The 26,270-nt window shown below is 46.1% G+C and overlaps 1 protein-coding gene across 1 annotated transcript in view; it reads left to right on the forward strand.

Moving 5' to 3' along the window:
* The first annotated feature begins 950 nt into the window (after positions 1 to 950).
* Positions 951 to 26,270, forward strand: part of syt6a (synaptotagmin VIa) — a 51,408-nt gene continuing 26,088 nt past the window's right edge. Inside the window, exon 1 of the mRNA XM_028410012.1 lies at positions 951 to 1,107. Coding sequence (XP_028265813.1) covers positions 951 to 1,107 — 157 coding nt within the window. The remainder of the gene's footprint in view (positions 1,108 to 26,270) is intronic.

Raw genomic sequence — 26,270 nt, forward strand, 5'->3', positions numbered from 1 at the left:
GTTTTAATTGACTTGGTGCAGTTGATGCTTCCTGTTGACAGTCTGCCTCCTCCTTCCTCCTCCTTTAAGCACATGATACATCAAATATTAGTTCTTAGCCAATATCCAAGGAGTCAACATCCCATTTTAGTCAGAGCCACATACAGTATGCACACTGCTCCCAGATAACTGCAGACAGCACGGTGCATTTGCTTGAAGCACTTGTGCCCAAAGAACTGACTATACCCAGCGGGGGTGTATCAGCATTCCTAACTGACCATTTGAACACTTTGTATGCTGCTTTTCTCACACACACAAACAGTTCAACAGTTGTCATTACAGGTCGTAACCACCAGGGACCGCCGTGGGAGGGGGGGGGGGCCTGGCAGTCACAGGTGGTTCAGCTCGGGGGAGATTTATCACAGGGGATGCTCCAGCCTCCTGGGACACCACGCCATGTCAGACGACCAGAGAAAAACAACCCTGTGGTCGTTTGGTAGCATTACAGATCAAGTGTTGGGGGGGTGGGTGTGTGGGGGTCTGAGTGTGTGTGTGTTGGGGGGGGTGTCATCAAGCTTCGGCATTTGTTAGCATATCACGTTTTGCATGTGATTATTTTGGTTCATTTGCTTCTTTAGATGTGATGCAATGATTCTGCCCTCACATCACCTGGGGACAAATGTGAATCATTAAGTCTACACACACACAGACGCACAAACAACACACTTACACTTAACAATCATGGCCTGGCTGCTTACACATACACACACAGGCTGAAGCACACACACACACACCGGACTGTTTTTGTGTGTAAACCGTGGAAGAAGAATCAGCCGAGGACGGAGACAAGTTGCATTTATCTTCTGCATGCTGGGCTGCTGCTGCTGCTGCTGCTGCTGCTGCTGCTGTGTGTGTGTGGGTGTGTTAGTCCTCTTGGATGAGCACACGCGGCTGAGGATGCAGCTGGGAGCATGAGTTCTGACCGAGAGGAGTATGACATGGTCTGTCAGAAAGCTGTGACCCTAATTGTTGACCTTTGCCTGCACAACAGCTCCCTGTTGGACCAGGACACCTGTCAGGACTTCATCTTCCTTCTGACCGGACAGAGCTCTGACCACAAAGAAGTGGGTGAGTAATGAAGTCCTGATCCTCCCTGGGTGTACAGGCAGCAGCCTTCTTATTGTGCAGCTTCATTATTTGCTTTTCTGCCTGTTTTTTTTTTGTACTTATTGTGTGGCCGTCACATGAGCTTCTTAATGATTTGTTTTCGGGACAACAGGGAGTAAGAGGTGTATAAAACCAACTCCCCGGGTTGCTCTAGAACGCAGCGCCTCTGTACTCTTATCAGATGAACCTTCAGGCTGAGTGATGCCAGCTGAAGCGACCCCTCCTGACCGCTCAGGCTTACTGTGAAAATAAAAATGCATATAAACCTTTTGTGAAGATCCAGCGATTTAATCTGCACGGCAAAGTTTCTGCATCCTGAAAGAGCTTTCCGACCTATTCATGAGGGCTGATTTACACATCTGTTGCACTTGTAGCGAGCGTCATCCTCCTTAAAGGAATCATCCCTCTTTTTCAGATGCGTCGGCTCCACTCTTAATCCAATCTGGCCAATATTTGTATGAGCTTTGAGAAGCAGAGGCCACTTCTTTTAATGTTAGATTAAGAATTCTACAACATATATTTATTGTTTTTTACATAGGATGATTGTACATGTCTGTCAGCTTGGTTTTGAATAGAAGGGAAAAACAATATCTGTTGCTTTTAGTGTATCCGGAGCTGCAGAGTTTGTTTTAAGTCACTGATTCAGAGCGTTCGGCTTCGTCAGCAGGTTCAACAGCAGAGAGGAAATATTATTTGTGGCTGCTGCTCTGTCCAGGATGGGGGTCCCTGTTCTCTGTGTGCATGTCATACCAATCCTGACCAAATCCACTGTCACCTCACATCATGCTCAGTGGAGGAATCGAACGTACATCACAGTGCCACTGGCGTCCGCCACTGAGCTGTGGGGACATTAAATGCCATTGCATGTTATGTAGCCGTTGACGTAAATCTTTTCTGCCACGTGGAAGCTAAAGACAAGCTGCTTCTCATAATGTTGGAGGATGTGTGCGCTGTAGGTTGGGTAGGCGGATGTGTGTGTGTGTGTGTTGGGGGTTGTAGGAAATGTCTCATTGCATGTATTTTGTGTGCACCAACGCGGAGATCCCACAGAGAGCAATATGTGGTGTTTTCCAAGCAGAGGTGACAGCGGAACGGAGGAGAGAGATGAGACTGAAACAAAAGGTCTGCTGCAGACTCACACATGAGGTCACACTTCTCCATTTTAACTGAAATCAGACTTTGGTTGGGTTTTTTGTTCGGGCTGTTTTCAGTGCAGCCTCTCATGTCTTCCTCCTTGGCTACCCTCATCATCACCGAACGGCTGGTTGCAGTACAGGTCACTACTGTTATCAGCCAGACCAAACCCGCGCAAAATGAATGGCAGAAGGATTTTAAAGAGGTGTTTGTTCAGTGGTGTGCCCTCATGTGGCCATAAGAAGAAGTGCGTGTGGAGCAGCTTTAATCTGAGGCTAACTTCACCCCTGTATGCTTCACGTGTTCAGAACATAAATGATAAATTACGACACAGTTTGTTTAGTATCAGGCTGTAAACTATAAATAACATAGAGGCCTATTAGAATTGACTCACTCAGGAAGCTAGCCCCTAGTGGCCACTTGACGAACTACAGTTTTTGGCACTTCATCTTTTAGCCTCAAAGGTGCTGTTAATAATTAATAACAGAATTTGCTGACTTGGGACCCTCGTCGTCATAGCTACAGTTGATGCAGTCGATAAAAAGTTTGAATCAAGGCTGTTCCATACTCCGCGAGACAAAGAGCGGAGAACGCACTCCAAGGGTGGTAAGAGATAAAAAAAGGTCTTTTCCGCACTGAGGTACCATACTCCGCGAGACGCGTGTGTGCAGAACTCCTCATACGGCCCGCCCACTAAACTATAAGGAAAGACTTTACAGAGTTTTTTAACACACCACAAGGACGTGTGCCATGGCAAGAGGGCATTATACAGAGAGGGGGCCTGCAACAGCGTGAGATGTCCGGCGATGAGCTGTGAAAATGCGACATTAAAAGTAACAATAGCAAAGATTCAGTGTTTGTGCCTTTATGACCACATTTGCACATCTACTGTGTTCCAATGTGCCTGCGACACTTCAAACTGTCCGCTGATGAGCTGTGAAGATGCGACATTAAAAGTAACAATAGCAAAGATATACAGACATTGTTAACGAGCCTGTTATGCCCGGGTATGTAGGAGTATATAGAATGGTAATAACAGTCACCATCTGGTATGTGTGAATGGCTGTCTGGAGTTATTGGTGACAAATCACCCTGACTTGCCTTTCTTTCTTTCTTTTATTGCTCATCATGCAAAACCGGTATGGTCTTATCTAAATCTGCTGAATCAGTGCTGTTTATACACCTACCTATATACCTGGAGAGGCTCATGCGCTTCTCCACTTTCATCACGCCCACAATAAATTCCGACCAATCACAGCATGGTTGCCGCACAGCCTTGAAAGACAAAGTTCGGCCCGGACCCTGTGCACAGGAGTGCGGATCAGCGGGCGGTCAGAGACAAAAAATGACGTCATTTTGTGGGCGTAACGTCTGCAGGGGGGAAAAATGTCTTTGTCTCGCGGAGTATGGATCCAGCTTCAGGTGTTGCGCCGCACTTCTTCCTTTGACCAGCAGGTGGAGGTTCACAAGGGAGAACTACAGGCTGCAGCCTTTCTTGGTTGCATCATGCAACAGCAGTAAGATGTAGTAAGAGCAGGATTACCGCTGCAACAACACCTGGCATCACAGTAAGGACACTTTTACCTTGCTCAGCATATGATAACCAATCAGGCTAGTTCCAAGTCCCCATCATATGAAAATATATTGATATTATTGATGATCATACAAATACGGTTATTATTGTGTATCTGTGCAAAAGAGATTTGTTCTTTTATGTTTTTAATAGTAGGCTTTGTACTTCCTCCTCTGTGACAGGGCTAATTGAGCACATTTGGCTTGTGAACATCTATCTGCAGCTCTCGCCGAGTCATTTCAGCAGAGCAAATTTGCCTGTGAACCCCCCGCCGCTGGCTGAGTGCCCCCCTCACCAGTTTCAAACCGATTATGATAAAACGAGAACGTCTAATTAGAAAGCCTGAGACTTCAATTCCTCTGGCCCGATGCGGCTGGGAGATAAAAAGCCGCTGTCTTTATTGACCAATTTGTTGAATCTTGAGCTGATTGTGTCCCAATCAAGCCGCGGTGCACTGACCCACCTGCTGTGAAAAGGGCTTTTTCATTGAGACAAATGAGAGCCGGGATCTGCGCCTCACACTCTGCTGAGCGAACGTTTCCCACTGATCAGCTGCTGCCAGCGATATTGATATTCACTCCAGAGCCCTGATACAGGTTACCAAGCACATCCCTTAAGCCTTGTAGCTCCTGAATGGCTGAGTGCACCTTCCACCTCCTCCTCATTACAAATTCCACTTCTATCATCAGCGGCAGCTTTAGGTGTGTGGGCTTGAATTGACGAGGCTTACTTTTGATCATGTTATTTCTCGCAACCCCGTCTCATCCTGAGGTTTATTAAGCAAGAAGACCTTGGCTGGCAGAGGACATTAGCATCAGCAGATCATTCACTTAGCTCCCACCGGTCTGCTCCTCCAGCGTCCGCGGCATTTTGCAGGGACGGCTGCTGCATTGCAGGTTGATTCCAAAACAGAAAAACAAGAACATCAAATTAACTGCACTGTGGAGATTAGAACCCGGGGCTGAACCGCTGTGCCTTTCAATAATTCATACCCACTGTCTACTGTCTCAGTGTTTTATTGATACAACGCTTCACTGTGGACCTCAAAGGAGCGCCGGAGACTCGGGCTGTTCCTGTTGTGGGAGATAACGCGTGGAGAAATGTCTGTCTCAGCTGTCAGGAAAAGATCAGCCAGTCCTGGAAGGCTCGCGCCTTTATTGCTGCGATCATTAGAATAATAAAGCAGTCTGTATCTTTACAGCACCTGAAGCTTCAGAACATCAGAATCAGGACAAAAACTCTGGGAGCTGCAGTCCTAACACCTAGAAACATGTTAGCATGTTTTTCCCTATATTAAAATAGTGGTTGCTAACAAGTGTTGAAATCAGTCTACAAATGTGTCGCTTAGCATTAGCTTTTTACTTCTGTCACTCGTATTTAGGCTTCAGGACTTCTTTCCTAAAAACAAAAGTGCATCATGTAGCTCATTGTGCAGAAAAATCCATTTCCCACCATTATCAGGCTGTACTGTCGCTACAGCTCATCAATTTGCCATCACTTGGCGATCAAAACATTAATTTAGCCAATGAATTGCCATTGTTGTCATTTTACAAATTATAACGTCACCAAAAAGACACGCTAAGCTCAGCCAGCTAACTAGCCACATATGCACGTATCTAGCATGGTTGACTGTAATGGATAGCTTGATTTTTATATTGATTTAGCCTTGAGCTAGGCTGAGCTAGCGGTAGGGCTAGTTTAGATAGGAGCAATGAGAGCAGGCACTCAAGACATAAACACAGGCGACATGACAGCTGCACAAACACGAGGCCAAAACATCTAGCTTGCCCCCTGGTGGCTGGCTGCAGTATAGCTCATCTCCATGTTAGTGGATGGGGCGCAGGCTACAAACTCAAAGTGCTCCACGGATGGTTTGTGGCTTGTTGCTAGTTTTTTTTTAAATCCAGATGAATCCTTTGTATCATTGCTCCGTTGTGCTTGACCTTGTAGTGGGTGGAGGTTTGAGTGCAATAGCAACGATGCAGCTTCACTTCTCCACCTGTACTGTGCAAGCACTGGCTCCAAGATGGCGTCTTTTTTTTTAACATGCGAGATCTTTTGCTTTCACTTTCATACACGGGGTGTAGGTGGAGCTGTGTCCTCTCATCTTTATTGTCCATTCAAATTTTGGCAATAAAAATGGATTCATATCTGCTCATTTAAATCCTGACACTCTAGGCCCTGTAAGTGCAAAGTCCACCTGATGGAAGTCTCTGCTGTTGACCTGGGGTTAAAGTCAAACGAACACGGCACACAGCGCTGCCCCGAGGTCAGTCAGTGGGAGGAGGAAGTAATGGCCGGCCATGTGGAACACATTTTTTATGAAAATGAATGCACTAAAGAAAAAAAAGGAAAGTCCAACATCAGCTGGAATACCAATCAGCTCCTCTGTAGGAGCCTGCGACCAGCATTATACAGGCTGACGCCTTCATCTCTTCCTCTGGGGGCTCCTCCTGTGTTTCCTGCAATTCAAATTCAAGGCCAACAGCAACACGGGGGCGTCCAGAGGTGCTAACTTCAGCTGAGCAGCTTCGATCTGACATGAACGTGACTCCGAACCCTGAAAACACGTGATGATAATCTGTGTTCCCGGACTGAGCGGCAGCGCTTCACAGTGACTCTGCTACAGAAATGCACCAGTGTCATTAATGACAAGCGTGTTGATAATGAGTAATGTAGAAAGCTGCTGTGGGTGTTTCTCAGGCCTGGACACTGGACAAGGCCTCTGCTGAGCTATCGAGCAGTGATATTGGTTTATTGATTAAAGAATCAGGCCCCAAGCGAGCGCAGCGCTGAGAGCCTCAGCAGGGCCTGAGAAAAGCAGCTTTTTTTTCCTTCATCCATTTACAGCTCAGACTATAACTTGATAAAGACGTACACCAGCTTAACTCACGCTAAGCCACTGCTGCCGTCTGTCAAGCTTTCACCTTTTTAAACTAGCTCGATAAGCTAACGTGATTCTGCACCTCCTCCTTATCACCAAGCAGCAGGCAGCAGGGTTAACTAGTGACCACAACAAAGCAAAGTAACACGTATTTCGGAGCTGTGATGAGACGTAGTGCAATACCAAAAGTGGCCACTAGGACCACGTGATTCCAGGCTCTGCATTTTCTTCATTTGCAAGCCAATAAAGATGTGTAGGAGCTTCAGCAGCTTCAGAAAAAGGCGGTGGGGGTGTTGTTCTTTCCCTTTCTTGCTTCTCTTCTTCATCATCGACATCAGACCCTTCTCGTTTCCCTTATCTAACGAAGCTCGTGCGTCTCCTCTGTCTGTCTGAGTTTCACTGGCTGCTCCGGTTCATGTAGCCATTTTGTCATAATGGCTGTTGAGCTGTCTGTCACGGTGAAAGCTCGGGGGCCTCCGGGGCTGACACTCCTGTCACGCTCGCAGGGTTGATGGTGCAGAATCAGACATGAGGCTTGCACACTTCATCACACAAATTAATGTGCAGTCTTACAGGGAGATATCACTAAAGAGCTCAACCCTAAAAACACTGAGTGGGTCCAGGACGCTGTGTCTGTTCAAGGCAGAGGAGCTTCCAACGGACTTACTTAGTTGTCAAACTGCACACACACACACACACACACACATCAAAAACTTAAAGCAAGCCCTACATGCAGCCTCTCACAGACATGTCTGTGGGGACATGAACATGTGGTGTGAACATCCAGGCTAACAGAGCAGTTCCTCTAATGGCCACTGGAGGGTGGTGCCAGTAGTGAGCCAGCCCTACGAAGTCTCCTTTAAATGATGTGAATGAATCAATCACATAATTAGGAGCACTTTGAGATGTGGTGGTTTGTATGACTGATACAGTGAGACGAGCTGTCAGCTGTTAGCCGTCAGTGTTTACAGCCTCCATGAGTCGTCAGCTGTGGGATTCTCATCTTTCTGTGTTCGTCTGCAGCTAATCACAGAAATCAGCGTGTCTTTGGAGGCTGAATGAAGCTGGTCAGGTCATGTGTTATTAGACAGAAATGTAACTCTGAATAAGAAGCTTGGTGCCACCCCGATGCTGCAGTCTCTCTCCTGTCTGCCTTCACTGCTGCTTATTCTTCTTCGTATTTTATTTTTTTACCTATCCAACCCTCAGCAGGAGGGCCCCCCCCCTCTATGAGCCTGCTCCAGGTTTCTTTCTATAACAGGGGAGGTTTAGTTGGACAAAAGCCGCAGGGCTCAGGGACAGACATGGATTGTGTCCACACAGTCCTCAGCGATTCCTTTGGCTGAATATCTTTCAAAAATAAACAAACAGGAATAAATTCACGCCTGCCTCCTGCTGTATCACTGAAACTGTGCTGTGTGTTTGACATGTGTCAGGTTTGACCAGGAGACGTCCAGTCAGCTGCGGGGACGTGTTTCCACGCCGCTCGCCGCTTGTGGCTGCAGGATGTGAGATGTTTTCTTTGTTTTTTTTACTAAAACCGGAACCACCCACTGGCTACATAACAAGATAATGATGAGGAGGAGGTCTACTCCATTAAAACTTTACTCTCCAATTAGACAGAGATGTTACAAGCATGGAGGTTAAATTAAAGACAAACACCACAACAAGCTGAGGGTGAAATAAGCTTGGTTTCCCTGCCAGCAGTGCATCAGGTCTCTGACTGAGTTCAGCCAGAGAAGGAGGAGCTGCTGTGGTCTTTCTCCACGGAGAGTCTTTCCAGGTCGGAGACTGCTTTGTGTCTGCATATAAACTCTGTTTGTTAGCTGCCAGAAAACGCGTTAGTCACAGAGCACCTAGAACATATGGCGCCTTAGGCCCTCCATCACTTCAGACTGTATCTTTCACATTTCCTGGACTCTCTGCTGCTGCTGCTTCCTATATTTTGTGTTTTTGTTTTTTTTCCACTTATACTGCCATTAACAACCCCCCGAGGAAACATGACCCACAAGAAGTACAATCAGGGAGACGTGCTGAGGGGGGGGGGCAAATTGAATAACAACCTCATGACAAAAGGAGGCACAGAAAGTGTGTGTGTGTGTGTGAGTGTGTGTGTGTGTGTGTGTGTGTGCAGGGTCAGCAGGACGATCGCGTTTCATTAAACTGAAGCCAGAATTAGATTCTTTTTTTCCTTCTTTTCTCACACGGCGCAGGTTTGTTGTGACATTTCATCCTGTGATTATGTTAGCGCCCTCTGCCTGCCCTGAAATGATGTTACCTAAGCTGACAAGAATTGATGGGATGACCTTACAGCTCGGCCACTGGTGGAAAATTGCTCCACGATTTCACTGTGAAACACCGGAGACACAAAAAACAGCCGTTGCATTTTTATCAGTCATATTACATCAGAGGACTGACAGCAGGACGAAAACTTCTTTAAAACACACACACACACACGCACACACACTCTGGGGGCCATGTTCCATTATTCATCAACACATGCTTTTGTTAGATTTGCATATTTCATTTATCTGTGAGTTGTGGTAATAAACATCCACATATACAGCGTGTTCTATGAGGAAATGACTCCAAACACATTCATTCTGAATCTGACAGACAAACAATGCGAGGGGATGCAAATAGTGAGCAGGAGAGCCACTTTTTTCCTGAAGCTTATAAATTATTCTGACAGACTCTCTGAGGTCCAACTTCTGAGTTACACATAAATAAACCTTAATCAGCAGTTAAAGCGAGGTTGTTCTTTTAAATGGTGCGATAAAAAAAAGAAAAACTGTTGGAGTGTGTTCACGAAAAGAATTCCATCTAGAGGGATTTGCTTACATGTGGCTCAGGTCTGAGCGCAAATGCAGCTAGTGAATCCCGCTAGCGACATCATACTTCTGGTTCACAGGGACAGTGTCCGGGTCGTATGTAAACAACCGTCAAACTACGACAGCTTTGCCCTGAGTTTATTTTCCGGGAATGGAAGGAATAACCTGCTTTTTGAACCAAAAATTAAAGAACGCACGACGCATGCCCACATGCAGTCCTACCACGGCCTGAACGGACTGTGTTTATTACAAGGCGCCACCTAGTGGTTTGGAGGACAACAAACAAGCCAGGTTAAGCTGGATTTAGTGTGGACACGCATGTGTGATTTGAAAATAGGTCTGAACCAAGCGGCAACCTTCGGGGCTCAAAGTGGAAGCCCATGTGGAAGTGTCAAAACTTGTAATTCACGCCGCAACCACTGGGGGCTGGCTCCAAAAGCGAGTCATTTCCCATAGACTCCCATGTTAAAATGGCCGACTTCACAGCAGAAAAAAACATGTTTACAGCCTGGTACAAAAAACCACTCTGGTCTCAGATGATAGGTTCTCTTCTAGTGTCAATTGTAGGGGGGGTGAATTTTTTTACAACTCACTCGTTTCAATTGTATTCTGACTTAAAATTACGCCTAATTATGGGCGTTGCCGCTTGAGTGACAGACAGTTGACGTATCACAATGTGAGTTTCCTGCTTCCACGATCGCCCGCCCCCCTAAACCCCGCTCGTGCCCCCCCTCTTTGTCCATATTCGGAGTTTTAGTTGACGTGACGCTGCCAACATGGCGGCGGTCATCACGTCCCGGAACCTCCCACTGAGACTCAAAACGGCTCTTCAGAAACAAACGGGTGACGTCACGGAGGCTCTGTCCATAGTTTTTACTGTCAATGGTCTGAACGTATCCAGCTTAAAGGCTATCTGGATTCAATCCTACTCTAGCTGATTTGACTTTCTCCAGTGTGAACAGGGCCAAAGAGGTGAAGTCCATGCAGTAGTGTGAAAACCTGCAGTCCCTCCTGCAGCCTCTGGGGGCTCCAAAACCTAGTCGATCCTCATAGATCTCCATGTTAAAGCTCTGGTTTTAAGGCAGTAGCTTCTCCTGCTGGCCTGGCTCATAGCTGCTCACTAGCTTACTGTCCACATCAAGGATACAAGAGGAAGACGGTGTCGTACGCTCTGTATGCTACGCTCTGTATGCTACGCTCTGTATGCTACGCTAACATCATATGTTCTGTGTAGTAGTGTAAATGAACCGGAAACCAAAGCAGTAACATTTAGTTGTAGATGATGGTTAGCTTTCCTAGCGGACCTGTGGGGATTGACTCACTTTTAAAGCCAGCCTCAAGTGGCCATTAGAGGAACTGCAATTGTTTTGTTCCAACATTTAAACAGCATCCACACTGAGACAGCTATACTCACACACAGGACGCCCAGATGGCTCACCTGATCGATCTGGTTCCCCTACAAACTGGGGCTACAACCTGAGGCTATAGTCCTCACTGAGACAGGTAAGGTTCAATTCCAGTAAAGTTAGAACAAAAAGTGATGCACGCTTCTTTTCTGTGCATTTTTTGAGCTTGGTTTTAACATCTCATACATTTTGAAAGTCTCAGCTTCAAGACGTGGACACTTAGACCGGCCATTTTATAAAGAGAAGGGGGGAAGAACAGCACCAATTCACCAGACACTGGTCTTTGTAATGCAAAGCTTATTTCTCGTACACATTAAAAGACATAATGAGCACAACAAGTCTCCACTCCCTCAGCTGAACACACTGGATGTTGGTTGCTATGGCGGCTAATCGTGCTAATCCTATTTAGGTCAATACTGCAGTTTAACTGTCGGCTGGGAGTGTGTTCACTGAGTTGATGACATTCATCCTGTGCTGCTCGTACATTAGGTTTTCATTGGAATGATCACATGTGGCCTCAGCTGTCACCGTGTTACATTACAGCCCTGAAACACACAGCGTAGCTTAATATTGGATTAAATAAAGATTCATACTGAATGAATGCAGTTCGTACATACATATATGAAGAATGAATGCAGCAGCACCTTTAACATTCCCTGTAATCTATATACTAGCCATAGATTGTGATCAGGACATTAATCACTGTCTTCCCTGGGCTGTAATGTCTCCTACCTGCGTGGCATTAATGCTTTAACAAGTGAAACGTGTTGGGAGTGTTTCTGAAATATGACACCCTAATTTACCAGCTATCAGCGCTGACCCGGGGGTCACTTATGGAAATCTCTCCGTGTAAATAAGTTCCACAGATGGTAATTCATCCCCGCCGCGCTAGATCGCAGCCTCCTCCTTTGACAAGCTAATCCCCAGCCAAGCGTGTAATTAAGAGCAGAGCTGGGTTCGCCAGGAACGCGTCGCACACGTGTGACATGACAGCAGAAAGCAGCGGTCTGCAGCATCAGTGTGGTCACTGGCTGTCACTGACCACTGCTGCAGCCAGTGTGGATGAAGACCGAGGAGGAGCGTCACTGAGTGATGAGCATCATTATCAGGGTTTCACCTCAGACAGGAACAGTGTGTCACATGGACGGAATGTTTCATCCACACGAGACTGCGACAAGCAAACAGGGAGGCCGCGAGGGAAACGGCGAGGTTTGGAGCCTCCGGGCGAAACAGCCTTTTACAGCGTGGATCCATAAACACATCGTTTATTCACTTCACTGCAGCAGGGATCGCACACACACACACACACACCTGGATCTAACATGACGACCGCCTCACTGCTGCAGCTTAGAGACGAAACCTTCCACTGAAACTCCAAATATGGACAAAAAAGGGGGAATTAGTGACAAATTGTCTGCTGAGCTTCTGTGTTGTTGCTTTAGAAGTCCTTTAGCTGTAGCCTGTGTTTGAACCTGAGGGTGAGCACCACACAGGTAAACACACAGGACCCTTAGCGCTCTGCTCAAGCGCAGGATTGAGTGTGTGTTTGTGTGTGTGTGTGTGTGTGTGAGTGAGGGAAATGTATAAATGTACAGAGATTATGTCTGCATTGATCAGTGGCAGCATAGCCATGTTCTGCAGCTTTAACATTATTATACAGCGGCACTGAATCCCCCTTTCAAGGATGCTCTTCACATATATTTACTGTGGGTAAAAACCCATCAGAGTGGGCAGGCTCCACATGATAATGAGTCTGCCATCAACCCCCCACACAATGCAAAGAACATGTATCCTATATATCTGTGGATGCTCTCATTCATCCAGGTCATGCTTCCTATAGGAATGTCTTCTTATGACTGCGGTGGCATTTGGCCAACCGTGAAGAGAGGACCTGTCGGTGCTGGAGAGCTGCCCTGCATTCAGAGCGGATCAGCCGGGTCTGAGAGGGAGGAAATGGAAACGCTCTCCACGGACGGCTCTCACCATCCTGTAATATCCGGCCTCTGCCCACCGTGATCAGGAACTGATATGTCTCTCTGTGCTTAACTTTTAACAGTGTTAGCACTGAGAAAACTCCAATTACTCTCCAGCTCTGGGATTTAAACCTAATTGACTGTTGGCCGTGACCGTAGTTACTGTGGTGATATCCGTCTCCTCGTGTCGCAGAATGTAGTTAACAGAGGGTTTCTGCTGAGGCTGCAGCAGCCACGTAGCTACGAGTTCCAGCTTATATGTTGATTGATAAAAACATGACACTGAAGTCCATCCGTCCATTTTTCTTCACCCGCTTAGTCCTGATCCTGATGACAGGCCTGGTTACAGCCACAGAATTACTGGTCTGGACGCACGGTGCACTTCAAACTTCAAACAAATTATTTCATGAAAAAATATATATCATAGAATTTTAGTCACTAAAACTAGACTAAAAGTTAAAAAATGTTGATGACTAAAATGTGACTAAAATCAAATGACATTTTAGTCACAAGACTAAAATAAAAACTAAATCAGAAATTGCTGCCAAAATTAACACTGCTTACACTTGTTGCTGAGAGCTGAAGGATTGGAAGGGATGGAGAATGATGGCGATGTGTCCGTGTGGCCGTTAAATTAGTGATAAATTGTCTGCTTCTATGTTTTAGACGTCCTGTTTAGCTGCAGATTGTTAGCTGTAGCCTGTGTTTGAATGTAAAGGTGAGCACCACACAGGTGAACACATAGTAAGGACCCTTAGCGCTCTACTCAAAAACCTGGTGTGGCCAGTCTGCATGGTGTGAGTGAAATGCATAAACGTACGGCGATGAGTGAGTGAGGGTGTTTCAGGGTGAGTAGAAGTCATTGACTGGGCCGCTCGTTGCTAGTTCGTGAAGTCATCCGCCCGTCATTGGAAAAGGAAAAGTTCTTTTCCATCAGTATTTATACCACTCCTATGCAACAAGTGTTTTTACAACAGTGGCGTTGCACCTCCCCAAATGTAGGGGGAGCTCTCAGCAATTTCCCCATTAAACTGGATTGTTTGTTTAATCACAAATACAGAATACTGCCACCTGCTGGAATGAAGAGTTATTTCCTCCCTTGCAGGCTTTGAATATACAGCATGTGCTAGTCACCCACTGGCTTGTGTATCATTTTGGCCTCTAGTTCTTTGATTTCTGTGAAGCAGAGCCAGGTCGCTCTGCTTACTGCTAGGACCAACCATTTTTATTCATTTCCTGTCTGTTTGGTCTTGCACCAGCAGCACCTTCTGCAGCCTCACTGGAAGTCCATGCAAATGTTTTCCCCTGGTAATCTACACAGTGACGAGTTTCCCCAAACTGGAACTGACATGATCACACGACTCCTGCAAACAGGGCGCCACTTTGCCCTTTGTCTCTACCTCATGTGTAAAAACAGATTTGTATGAATATATTTGAATAAGGTCAGAGAATGTCACGTAAGAATCATGGAAAGCTGCAGCGCAACGGTGGAGAGCAGCCTTCACGGGGATTCAGTGGGCTGAACGTTTTAATATTCTGTGGACCTCAGGCTCCAGCTCCAAGAACACACCTGGCTTTATTTTAGCACCGTGACAGGCGACAGGCGACAGGCGACACGTTTCCTGCACCTTTTCCCACCCTGCCTAAATCTAACCTTCTTCCCGTCTTTCCCAGCGCCCCTGTGGTTTCAGGTCAGTCCTGCTCTCATGCATGGAAGGATTTAGAGGGCTGTATCAAATCTCTTCAGGTGAATACCGGAGTGGATTTCATTTTATTCTTCAGGCATCAGGCCCTGGGGAGCACAGACCTCCAGCCCGAGCTCACTTCCCTTTGAACTTGACTTAGATTTTCTGGCTGGGTAACTGGCCATAAGCAGATCCGACGCGTTGTTGAGGCCTGAGAGGACAGGGGGCTCTTGATTTATGGCTCATTAGAAAGATGAATTGTGCTGACTGCATCCCCAGTGAGAATTGACTCCTGTTGGTTATGCCAAAGCAGTTTTATTTTTGATGTTATGTATTCAGGTCGTCGCCGTCTCAACGTCCAAATGCAAGAAGAGGCCATGTCTGCCCGCCTGAAAGAATAACAATAAAGTGTAGGTGAGCCACAGCAGCTTCCCCCAGGAGAATCTTTAGGCTCCGTCCTTGTGCGAGAGCATGGGGACGGCGTCGAGAATATCTGAAACTGAGCCGGCCCGGGAGCAGAGCGCTCTCTCTCCAGTGACTGTGTGCTGTATGTTTTGCCTACAGTTGAGTTGTTGAGTTGAAAATAAACAGGATTATTTCTGCTGTTGTAGCTGTTTGAACAGGGAGGTCTGAGCCAGCCACACGAGGATCTGCAGTTTTTGGCACTTCATCTTTCAGCCTAGAGGATGCTGCTTGTTTAATATCTTTTGCTGACTTAGCACCTCCTAGTGGCAGCTGTTTTGGTTGCTTTCAGGTTAAAATACAGAGCGTTGCTGATCATGGCCACAATAACGCATCTGCAGTCATTAAAACACATGTAATTAAAGTCCAGAGTTTTGTGGATAACAGAAAGTGACGACCCTGATCTGACACTTCCAGGGGTGTCAGGGGAAGACTGACCCCGTTCAGATTGGGGAAAGTCCGGTCCAGCTATCCATCGAATCCGGGTTGCCTTTAAGCCGGACGTGTTCGGACCCATTTTCAGATCCGGCTATTGCACACACACTCAATCAGGCTCAATCCAGCGTCTCTGATGTCCTCCAAACCGCTACGTGTCACATCGTAAAATGTCTTCTTTCAGTTTCCTCGGTTTTCCTCAGTTTTAACCCTTAAATGAGCCGTAAACACCCTGACTCGTTGTGTACCTCAGTCAGCCGTCATACATTCAACTGTAACTCATCATGTAGATCTGTGTTACAGGAAGCAGAGTTGGAGGCGAGAAACTGACCCAGAAAGAGAGTCAGGGGTAAAACACTGAAAACACCATGAGCAGCATCCTGGGAGTGATAATCGAAGGCGAGGTCAGGACGCAGCTCGTCCTCATCTGTAATCAGAGCGACGTACAAAAAAAAAAAAAAAACACTGTGGGAACCTCTGGTAGCCAAAGCTCTCGCTCTCACTTGGTCGCTTGAGGCAGCGTTTAGTAGTAGATAAGATCAACTTCCACACACTCGGGTCAAGAGACGTTTAGCAGCAAAGCCACTGATTTTCCACATAAAGCCCCACATCTGACCTCTTCAGGGAATCTCTTTTTCTTTTCATCTTGTCTTTCAAAGACATTCATGCAGCTTCACCAAGTCCAGACTCTTCAGATGCTGCATGAGCAAAAGAACCAATGCATGAATGTGAAAAGGGCTCCTTTCACACTTTCAGTCTTCCATTGTGCTGGTGGAGCTGATGAAGGTGGAGGTTTAACTGCTTCATATCATCAGTCATTGCTAACTTAGCGTTTGTGTCCTCTCAGAAGGTCGCAAGATGAATCTGATCTGAGAGGTTCTGATCATAGACTGTATATGAAAATGGACGACATGACAGCTGCATGAAAGTAAGGCCAAAACATCTGTATTGCCCCCCGGGGGCTGGCTGCAGTATAGGGCCTAACCCCTGACTCCTCCATGTTAGCAGTACAATGACAACACTCCTCAGATAATCTTTCTTATGTTTGTTTTTATGTTGGTTCCTCCCACTGCGTCTGCGTGACCGGGCTCCTCCGTGCTCCAGCACTAATGAAGTTTATCTCCTGCTGTTGGTAGAAATCACCTCTGAGTGGCGGCTAATCAGCGTCCACTTCACAGCCTCATCCATCCATCCATCCAACCATCCATCAATCCATCCATGAACTGTCTGCTGCATGTTTACAGATGAACCTGACTGCTCCTCTATTGGGCGCCTGCAGGCTCCTCCACACCTGCAGCTGCTTACATCTCACATCCAGCTGGGTGGTGCGGTTGCTGCTGTTTGTTGGAAAATATTTCATAGAAAATAGAATCATGGTGATATTTCCTCTCTCTCTCTCTCTGCTGTTGGTCATGGTGCTCCCCCTGGGGCCATCATTGTCATCAACCATGAGGATAACTCACTGCCTGCAGCTCGCTCTTGTAATCAGCTACGTGAAGAGAGGAGGAGGAAGGAGGTGCGTGCCTCCCAGCCTGACTCGCCACACGTTCTTTCTTCAGGTGAAGTCCTAAATGTATGGCTGCGGCACTCACTGCCTTGATTACACCAGGACAATGGAGAAGTGCTTGACTGCAGCAGCAGCCTCATGAAACACTGAGGGGCCAAGGAGGGCCCTGTGTGCTCTGCTTCAGGGTCCACAGTTCGTGTCCTGACCCTCATTACTCGCGGCTGCAACGGGGAACTCCTTCCTCATTTCATGTGCGGCGTGGCGGTCTGCTGGGGCGCTCTCTGCTGTAGTCTGTTGCATGTGTAATGAGAGCGCTCGGAAGCATTATGTTGATCCTGACATTGTCCTGCCACCAGTTACATCCTCAGAGCCACGCTGAAGCAGACACGCCTCAAAATAATGACCGAACTAAACAGGGACATGGTGACACACACACACGGCCTCACGACCCCGCTCATTACAATAATTATTCCTAATTCAGGCATAGCTCAGAGTTTAATGGAACAAACCACAGGAGGAGCATGTAGCAGCTACAGTTTGTGGAGACTAACATAAACCATAAACACTATATTATTTGATTTGACAATCTACCAACATCTGCCTAAAACGACATAAAACCAGACTAAGGAATGAACTTGTATTGTTACCCAGAGACCTTCAGTGTGCACACTGTAGCTCCTCATTAGTGACTCACCCTCTGAATGAGCTGCTCTTCAGTGGCAGGAACACTAATGGTCAGAACATACCAACACATAAACAATGTGTCCTGTGTCAGACCATTAGTATTTAACTTTATTTACTTTGGTTAGGTTTTGAATAAGAAATGATGGTTAAATAGATTATAAAGCAAACTTCTCCCATCTGTAACAAGCTTTTCTGCCATTTTAGTTGCTGACAGAAGATAATTTACATCAACACAGAAAGCACACAGCTACACAAACAACTAAAATACAATGACTACATGCTTAGTTATGTGCACGCAGAGTGAAGGATTATGGGAAAGCAACCATGCAGAAGCTATACAGTAAGAGCCAATGGCTGTTGTTGTTGCACACATTTTGGACATGGCCCCCTTGTGGCTAACAACAGCTACAACAGTCAGAAAGTCAGGAAACTCACGCCGTGATACAGCAACCGTCTGTCACTCAAAGCAGCAATGCCCGAAATTATGCGAAATTTTAAGTGAGAGTTATAAAAAACTCCTCCCCCCCCCCCCCCCCGTACAATTAACATTAGAACACCTATCATTTGAGACCAGAGTGGTTTTTTGTACCAGGCTGTAAAAATGTTTCTGCTGTGAAGTCGGCCATTTTAACATGGGAGTCTGTGGGAAATGACTCGCTTCTGGAGCCAGCCCCCAGTGGCTGCAGTGTGAACTACACGTTTTAACACTTTTGCATGGGCTTCAAGTCTGAGCCCGGAGGCTGCTGCTTGGTATTAGCTAACCAGCAGTGACGGCTTTGTAGTGATGCATTAAAAACACGTGTGTTTAAAGAGAGTTCTCTAAGCTCAGAAAAAAATTAAAGCAAATTTAAAAAAACTTCAAGCAGTATATTTTTAATACCTCATAAGAGTGGAGGGGAATGTTTTACTTACAGATTATAAGGGCCAGAAATCAATTAACCACACGCTCTGATTCTGAGCTTTAATTTCTGCTCTTTAATTATCAGACTGTAATTAGCCCTTTTAGAGTGAATTGTGAGGATAAGGTGGGTTTGTTTGGCACCGCACTGACCTATCAAGGTTATACTTGGTACTTAATTAGTCTGCTCCCACACGTCCTCATTCTAAATTTATATCAAGGATATGCAGAATAAAAAAAAGTCTAAATGATGCTTGAGAAGTTTTAAAAAATGTTTGATCCCTGCCTGCAGTGTGAGGACAGCATTTCCTTTACATCCGACGCTCCTGGCTCATTGTGCTCAGCAGCAGTTTACCTTTAGCTGAGGCATCACTATCCCTCCACTCACACCCATCAATGCAGCATCAAGGGCCCGTCCAGCCGCTGTCAGCCCATTGTCGTGCTGTTGGCTCCTTATAAAAACCGATCTGTCATGCGTTATTAATGTTTAAAGGATGTTGTCGTGTGTGCTGTTCGCAGCAGAATCTGAATGATGTGATTGCATTCGAGGACGACCGGATTATAGGTGCATCGGTTTCTGTGATATCAGACATTTTTTTTATTGTATTCTGTTCTGCTTGTTTTTATTTAATTTTTTGCAGAAATGAAAGCTGTATGTCAGAAACACAGTAATCTTCTTAGCGGGATGTGCTGTGGTGAGATTCCTGCAGGTTTTACTGAAGCTGATCCCTGATGCCAGGCACCACTTATTTACTCATTCCACGGCCCGTGGATTAAACATGTCTGTGCGGAGGCCTGATGGTGATACAACCAGATGATGAAGTATGTTGATTATCAAGCCTGTGAGGATGCACCAAACTGCCTGGGTCTAAGGAAGGCTCGTGGTTTAAGAATGTCCTACTTTTAGGGGCTACAGGCTGTTGCAGCATGTAAAGCACATTTCAAAGGCCGACACACAGAGCCTTCATTTCCCTGGTAATGAAGGAGGTAATCCTTCAAGCCTGATCCCATCCTAAGAATCAAGGATGATGGTTCAATTTTTCAAGACACTACAGTGGACTCTATAGACAGAACATTGATGGTTCAAGAGCTCAAAGCAGGGCCGCTCCTTGAAGAGTTCCTTGAAGGCTGCTCGCTATTCCTCCAAGCAGCTCTGATCCAGTCTCCGGAATTAAAAATGACCTGGATGACCGAGAGCCTTCATCGACACAAGACCCGACTGTCTCATCTATCAATGCTCTGTGTGCCACCAACCAAGACCGGACTGGACTGCAGCAGACCGTGAGAACAGCAAAGCACCTCCAGAACCAAAAATAGGCCAAGCAACACCCGGCTCACCCCAGACATGGACTGGTAGGAGGGTCAGAACCGCACACACGGACTAACAGGCACCATAACAGCTTCTACTAGAGTGCAAAAACTTTACTGAACCATTAAGAGCTGCCTTTCAGCAGAACATTTGGACTACTATTGAATAACGTAATGCAGTAGCGTCAGATTCTGCCTAAACTCCAGATACAGGTAAAGAGGAGAGGGAGAGGGGGTCTGAGGCATGTTAATGGACAATCATGGTGCCCAAAGAGTGGCCTTCAATGACACTTTAGATTTAAATAGATGTTGGTGTCCTGGTCACATGTTTGTTATTATGACGCCTACATGTACCAGCATGCATTGTGTTCAAACAACGTAACCTCAGTGTTGCACTCGAACACAGAAAACATCACATACTAGCATTGCCACGTATGGCCATCTTATATAAGACATAAATAAACGTTACTCACTTAGATCGTCTTCCTCGTCAGTCCTGCTGGTCTTGCTGTACTTATGATTGAAAAGGTGGTCTCCAGCACCCCTCTGTCCAAGGAAAGCTGCGACACCTTCCTGCAGTCAGACACACAGATCAACAGGATTAATGTTGGCAGCAAAATGTTCAGTTTCAGTCTCTGTAAGACCTGGCTGCAGCCTCAGCCTCCTGTACTGGATGTTTCTTTAGCTGATCATCAGAAAGAGTATTCTGGTCTATAACAACCTCTGCACCATTATTAAAAGATGCCATTTTGCCTTTGGAAATGTAGCAACACAAGCAAGCCTCTATAATTCCTGTTCTTCTTCTCATAATGTCTTTGGATCCCAGAGCGTCCATCCACTGCGACCACCACCTCACCTGCCTTTCTGCTTCGCTCACTATAATTCCGGCCACTAGAGGCTTCCCTCCAGGCTGCTCTTCTTCTTGGGAGGACAGTCTTTGAACCTGTCCTGGTTCCTTCTGAGATAAAATATGAATCAAGGACAAGCAGACGTGTTGCATTGGCACACTGGAGTTTTATAACATTCTGTGTCTGCTGCTGCATTATGCATTAGCTACTGTAACACTTAGCAGAGAAGCCCCTTTCCCTTGATAGTTTTGTTTGCTCCATAACACACTCTCTCTCTAGGATCTGGAAATGTATTTTTGAACACTTGCTAGCTGCATCATTTCTGTGTGTTGTAGCGCCTCAAATGCAATTAAAACCCTGTGTGTTGTACAGCCAATTGATTTGAAGGCTGGGTCAGAGAAGCATCCCCTGGGGACCGCAGGCTGTTAAGGAACTGATGCTAATCTAGATAGAGGGAAGACTGGAGGAGGTTGCACTCCCAACCCCCGCTCTTCTCTTCTCATCTCTCTTTGTTGAAGATTGTACTGATTGTGCTGCAATATGTCGCATGACCACGGTCAGTCCTGCAGACCGGAGCGCAGATTCCTCCCATGCTTATTAAATCAATGGTGCATGCCTCTCGAAAAGCAGCGCGAGGACATACATGTGTTCATCACAGCGGCTCTCTTCACACAGAACAAAGCCTGCATGTGTTGCCCATCAAGAAAAAAATTATAAATAAAAACCTCTTTTGATCCTTCACATGGTGAATTTGCCTAATCTCATTCTACGTGGGAATAAAACAACTCTCTGAATGTGTTATCTGGACATCTATTCAAAGAAAAGCTTTGATATTCATGAGGACATCCTCATCAAAATTCATGTGCAGACAAACTTATGCATTTTCACTTTCTTTTGCTGCATTGCCTGTGTTTTTTTTTAGGAAGCTGCCTCCTCTTCCTCCTCCCAAAAAAGCTGAAGTTAAAGTGGCTTTATAGCACAACGGGACTGAAGTGAGAGGCTGTTGAGCTGTTTGACTGCTCGGCGGGCTGAGTGAAGGATCTGCCCCCAGACATTTGCACTACAGTATCCTGCTGACTTGCTTGCTTGCTCACACTGCCATAGAAACAGGGTTCCTGAGTGCAGTGGAGGCTCATTCTGTTCAGGAGCAGGCAAGAGAGAGCATCGGGAGGGAAGAGAGTGAGAGAGAGAGAGAGAGGGGAGAGAGAAGAGAGGAAACAAAAGTGACGGATCAAGAGAGGGAAAAGTGAGAGCCCCTGTCAGCGGTGAGTACGCGGCTGTCACAGCAGATCGGATCAGTGCTTTGACTCTGATGCTTTGAGCGTCTTTTTTTTGTTTGACGATTGATTTCTCTGGCTGGGCTTCAGTGAGGTGCTGGGAAACAGGTTGTCGGTCTGTGGGGGGATGTGAGAGTCGCAGCGGTGTGCGCTCAGATGCTGCTTCTTTCTTTTTCTTTCCCTTTAACCTCTCGTTTACTTTAAAAACTACTTTTCTTTTTTCGCTCCCTCTTCAGACTGTATCATCCTGTTCTCCATCATTTATGCAGCACCGTGTTAATATTTGATTAGAGTGGATGTCTGCAGCTCTCACACACCTCTGCCTGTTGTAATGACTCAGATATGAGTGTTTTTTTATTGAACCACTGAAGTCCGACCTGAGGTGAGCAGACTTACTTCGGCTGCACAGCGCTTTGTGTTGCATTTGCACGCTCTTGTGTGTCACTTTGTTTCACTCCTCACCGCTCTTGCCGGGTTTGATCAGCGTGCATCATGACACTTTGATGAAGCACCAGAGCTTTGGGGCTAATAGAAGGAGCGATACAGCAGTCCAGCCTGTCAGAAAACGCTGTTATCTGTGCTTCCCATGTGATAATAAGCTGTAGATTCCTGTCTCTAATTTATCAGGGGTGTGTAGGGACATATCTGCTACATGCTGAGCGTTATCTCTGCGGCTTGCTGGGATCACCTGTTCCTACAGTGCAGTTTTATATGTTCTCCCCTCCAGCAGCAGCAGCAGCAGCAGCAGCAGCAGCAGCAGCTTTGGGAAAAGGCTGTATTAAACAAATCCAGGCAGCCTTATCAGTTTTCTGCTGGCTCCTGCCATGACTGGACCCCGGTGGCCTTCCTGGCAGCCCTCTGTGTGTGTGTGCAGATATAAATGGATACAAAGCACATGTGACCGAGTGCGTGCATGCATGTGAGTGTGTGACATGATTGTGTGTGATCAGGATGGCCACAGGGGTCGTTTGCTTTCCTTTGTGAGCGCGCTCAGGGATTCTGGCATTTTGTCTTCCCTCCTCTCTCTCCTGTCACATGTTTTATGACTTCTTGTTAAAATGTCACTCACTAAGACCGGACTGTAAAATGTCCCTGCGCGGGAGCTTAGCGTGGGAACAATAGTAGCACAGCGGTGTGATAAACCTGCAGAAGCACACGGCTGGGAGCACGCAGCTGCAGGAGGGGTGAGGATAATGCCAAGCTCCCCCGACGGCCTCCTTCCAGGCACAATTTGTTTCAATACAACAACAAATTTGGGCTGAATTTTGACAGCCCCGCGGCCTGGATCAATACCCCTGGACGTCCATGAGGGGAAACAATATAGCTCTTGTAAACAAGAGGGTAGGCTGTGCTGACAATGATTGCACTTGTTTAGCAGAAGCTAATGTTTACTGAGGGACCTGAGAGAAAAGCAGGATGAGGTGGCCAAATGTTGCATCTCTGAAAATGGCTGCTTGGCGTGCAGGTTAGGCTTCTGATCACTGGATCGATTTCAGTTATTTACCTGGATTTCTGCAGATCTGCAGCCAACAAATGTCTTATCGAATTCTTCGTAGGTGGTCTACTTGGCTCTCAGCAGGTGTCTGTAAAGAATACATAACAAAACAACGCTGTTAACAACTGAACAAACTGACTGACAAATGTAAAATCTAAGGACGGATACAAAACACACTGAGGCCCCGTTCACACTGGAGAAAGTCATTCCAGCTAGAGTAGGATTGAAGCCAGCCTTTAAGCTGGATGCGTTCAGACCTATTTTCAAATCTGGCTCTGGATCACACACGTGTGTCCACACTCAATCCAGCCTAACCCGGCTTGTTTGTTGTCCTCCAAACCACTAGGTGGCGCCTTGTAATGGACAGCGTGTGTGCATGCGTCTTGCATTTTTTTCCGTTGAAACTGCAGTTTATTCCTTTGTAGCCTTGTGGAAAATAAACTCTGGGCAAAGCTGTCGTAGTTGGACGGTTGTTTACATGAGGCGTTTGTACACGACACATCTGTTTTTTGACAAAGGTTACAACCAGCATTCATTCCTACTCTGAACCATTGACTGCATATGAAGATAAGAGAACATGATAGCTTTACAAATTAAGGCCAAAACAGCAGTGCCTCTCTCATGTTAGCCAAGAGGACCCATACACAAATAAAAAATAAAAGTACTGCTCACATAAATGTTTCCCAGACATGGTTTATGGCTTGTTAATCCGTTCATGCTAAACTGTGATTAAATGCTTTAAAAATGATAAGGTGATGTCATGATCAGCAGCTCAAAGGTTTTACCTCTCGACCTCTGGCTGGTTCTAAGATGACGTCTTTGAGATATTTTGGCATCATTTGTGTGTAATGGAAGGAGGTGGAGCTGCTTCATCCATCTTCATATACAGCCTATGCTTCAACCTGCAGCTCTGATTGGAGCTGGAGTTTTTGTTCATTTCATGGAGCCCTGTTTTTAATGCATGTTCATGATGATATTTATATATATATTCTGTTGTATAGAGACGCACCTCTGTCAAACATTCATTCACATTCACATCAGGTGGTTTTCAGTGGCATGCAGCAGCGCGCTGCACTGTGAGCAGGGCTGAGCCACGCTACAACAGCAGCTACATTTCATATGGAATTATTTGTTTTGGTGGAAAGGCTGCAAATCCTGCACAGCGGCAGGACCTAAGCAGCACTGTGTACTGTTGTGCTTCATGCTCAGGGAAGGATTTTGTAGAATTTTATTTCACGTGGATATGACAGTGTAACAGGGATTGGAAAATGAAAAAGAAGAGGAATCAGCATGTTGTTTCTGCAGCTGCAGCACGGCCCCGTCAACCTGACGTGAGGAGGGAACGCAGGACAGGGTTAATAAATGTCAGAGAGTGGAAATGTGCAGTGAAAGAAAGCCCCACACCCTCTACACCCTTTCAGTACCACACCACCCCTCCATCCAGATGTTATATAATAAATATATGAATTCATCCAGTGCATACTTCCTCAATAAATTGAATGCAGATGATTGTTTAAAGGTAATGAGGCCACTTTCTAAGGTTCACTGTACCACACAGCTCAGGCTTCAGCCTGTGTGAACCTGCTGCTGCTGCTAACCACACTCCTTTTCCTCTGTGAAATGAATATCACTGCAAAAAATGACATTTAAAGCTGCAGGGGGTGGGCCAAGCTCATCCCTTTATGACATCATAAAGGGAAAAACACAGGATAGTGATTTTTACTCATTTGTGAGAGATTATGTGACTAAATATTACATACTTCATATTTAACTTTTTAAAATCTGAACTATCTGTGTTTTAGCAGAGCTTGGCTGCCTGTTCCCCAATTTGTCTTTATGCTAAGCTAAGCTAACATAAAGAAAAGAAAAGTGCAAAAAAATGGATGCTCTCAAAAGCCCCCCCCCCCCCCAAAAAAAAAAAAGTTTTAAAACTTGTGGGAGCCATCAGTCATCAGCCACTAAATAACCTAAAGGTTAGGAGAGGCTGTTTGTTTTGACATAACATACCTGTAGCTGCTCTTCCTGTCTAAAGTTAAAAAACAACAAAAACATGTCATAACTCATCTGAGGCCGCCAGAGTCAGGAGCCTGAGAGCCGTTATTACATTAAAGCTCGGGCCGTGCTTCTTCTTACTGTAAGTCGGCTCTGTACTAAAAGCTTTTATCACAACCTGATGCTGTTGTTGAACACTGTGATCTCTTCACCACCTGCAGAGGAAACACCACCACACCCTGCAGGCACCGCTCGGCTCTGCTTCTGTCCGGCGCACAGATAAATTTAAGTTTAGCGGTCAATAAGGACAGATCCTGCAGTGGAGGTGAACCATCACAGAATGTTTTGCTGCAAACAAAAGTACCAAAAATGAAGTTAGGACTTCTGTGTTTGCGCTGCCTGGATGATACTCGCTGAACTCAAAGGGATAAATGAGAGCACGGAGAAGAGAACTGATGGCCGAGCAGTGCTCGGGAGTTCTTTTTAGCTCGATAACGCTCCTCTCCTCATGATGAAACGCTTTCTGCTCGCCATTTTTCTTGTTATCAGCCGAGCTGTAATGCATCATGAGGATACGAGGCTTCTGAGCACGTGGGCCCCAAATGTCAGGCCTCGGTTGATTCAACACATCACGGAGTGATGGATGCATCATTTCCTTGTGCTGACTTGTTGTTTGGCGCCATTATTCAGGGCCCTGAGGCCGAAGGTCAGGTCGAACCAAGGTCCTGCCCT

The sequence above is a fragment of the Parambassis ranga genome, chromosome 7, assembly GCF_900634625.1.
Source record: "Parambassis ranga chromosome 7, fParRan2.1, whole genome shotgun sequence".
Taxonomy (NCBI): Eukaryota; Metazoa; Chordata; class Actinopteri; family Ambassidae; genus Parambassis; species Parambassis ranga.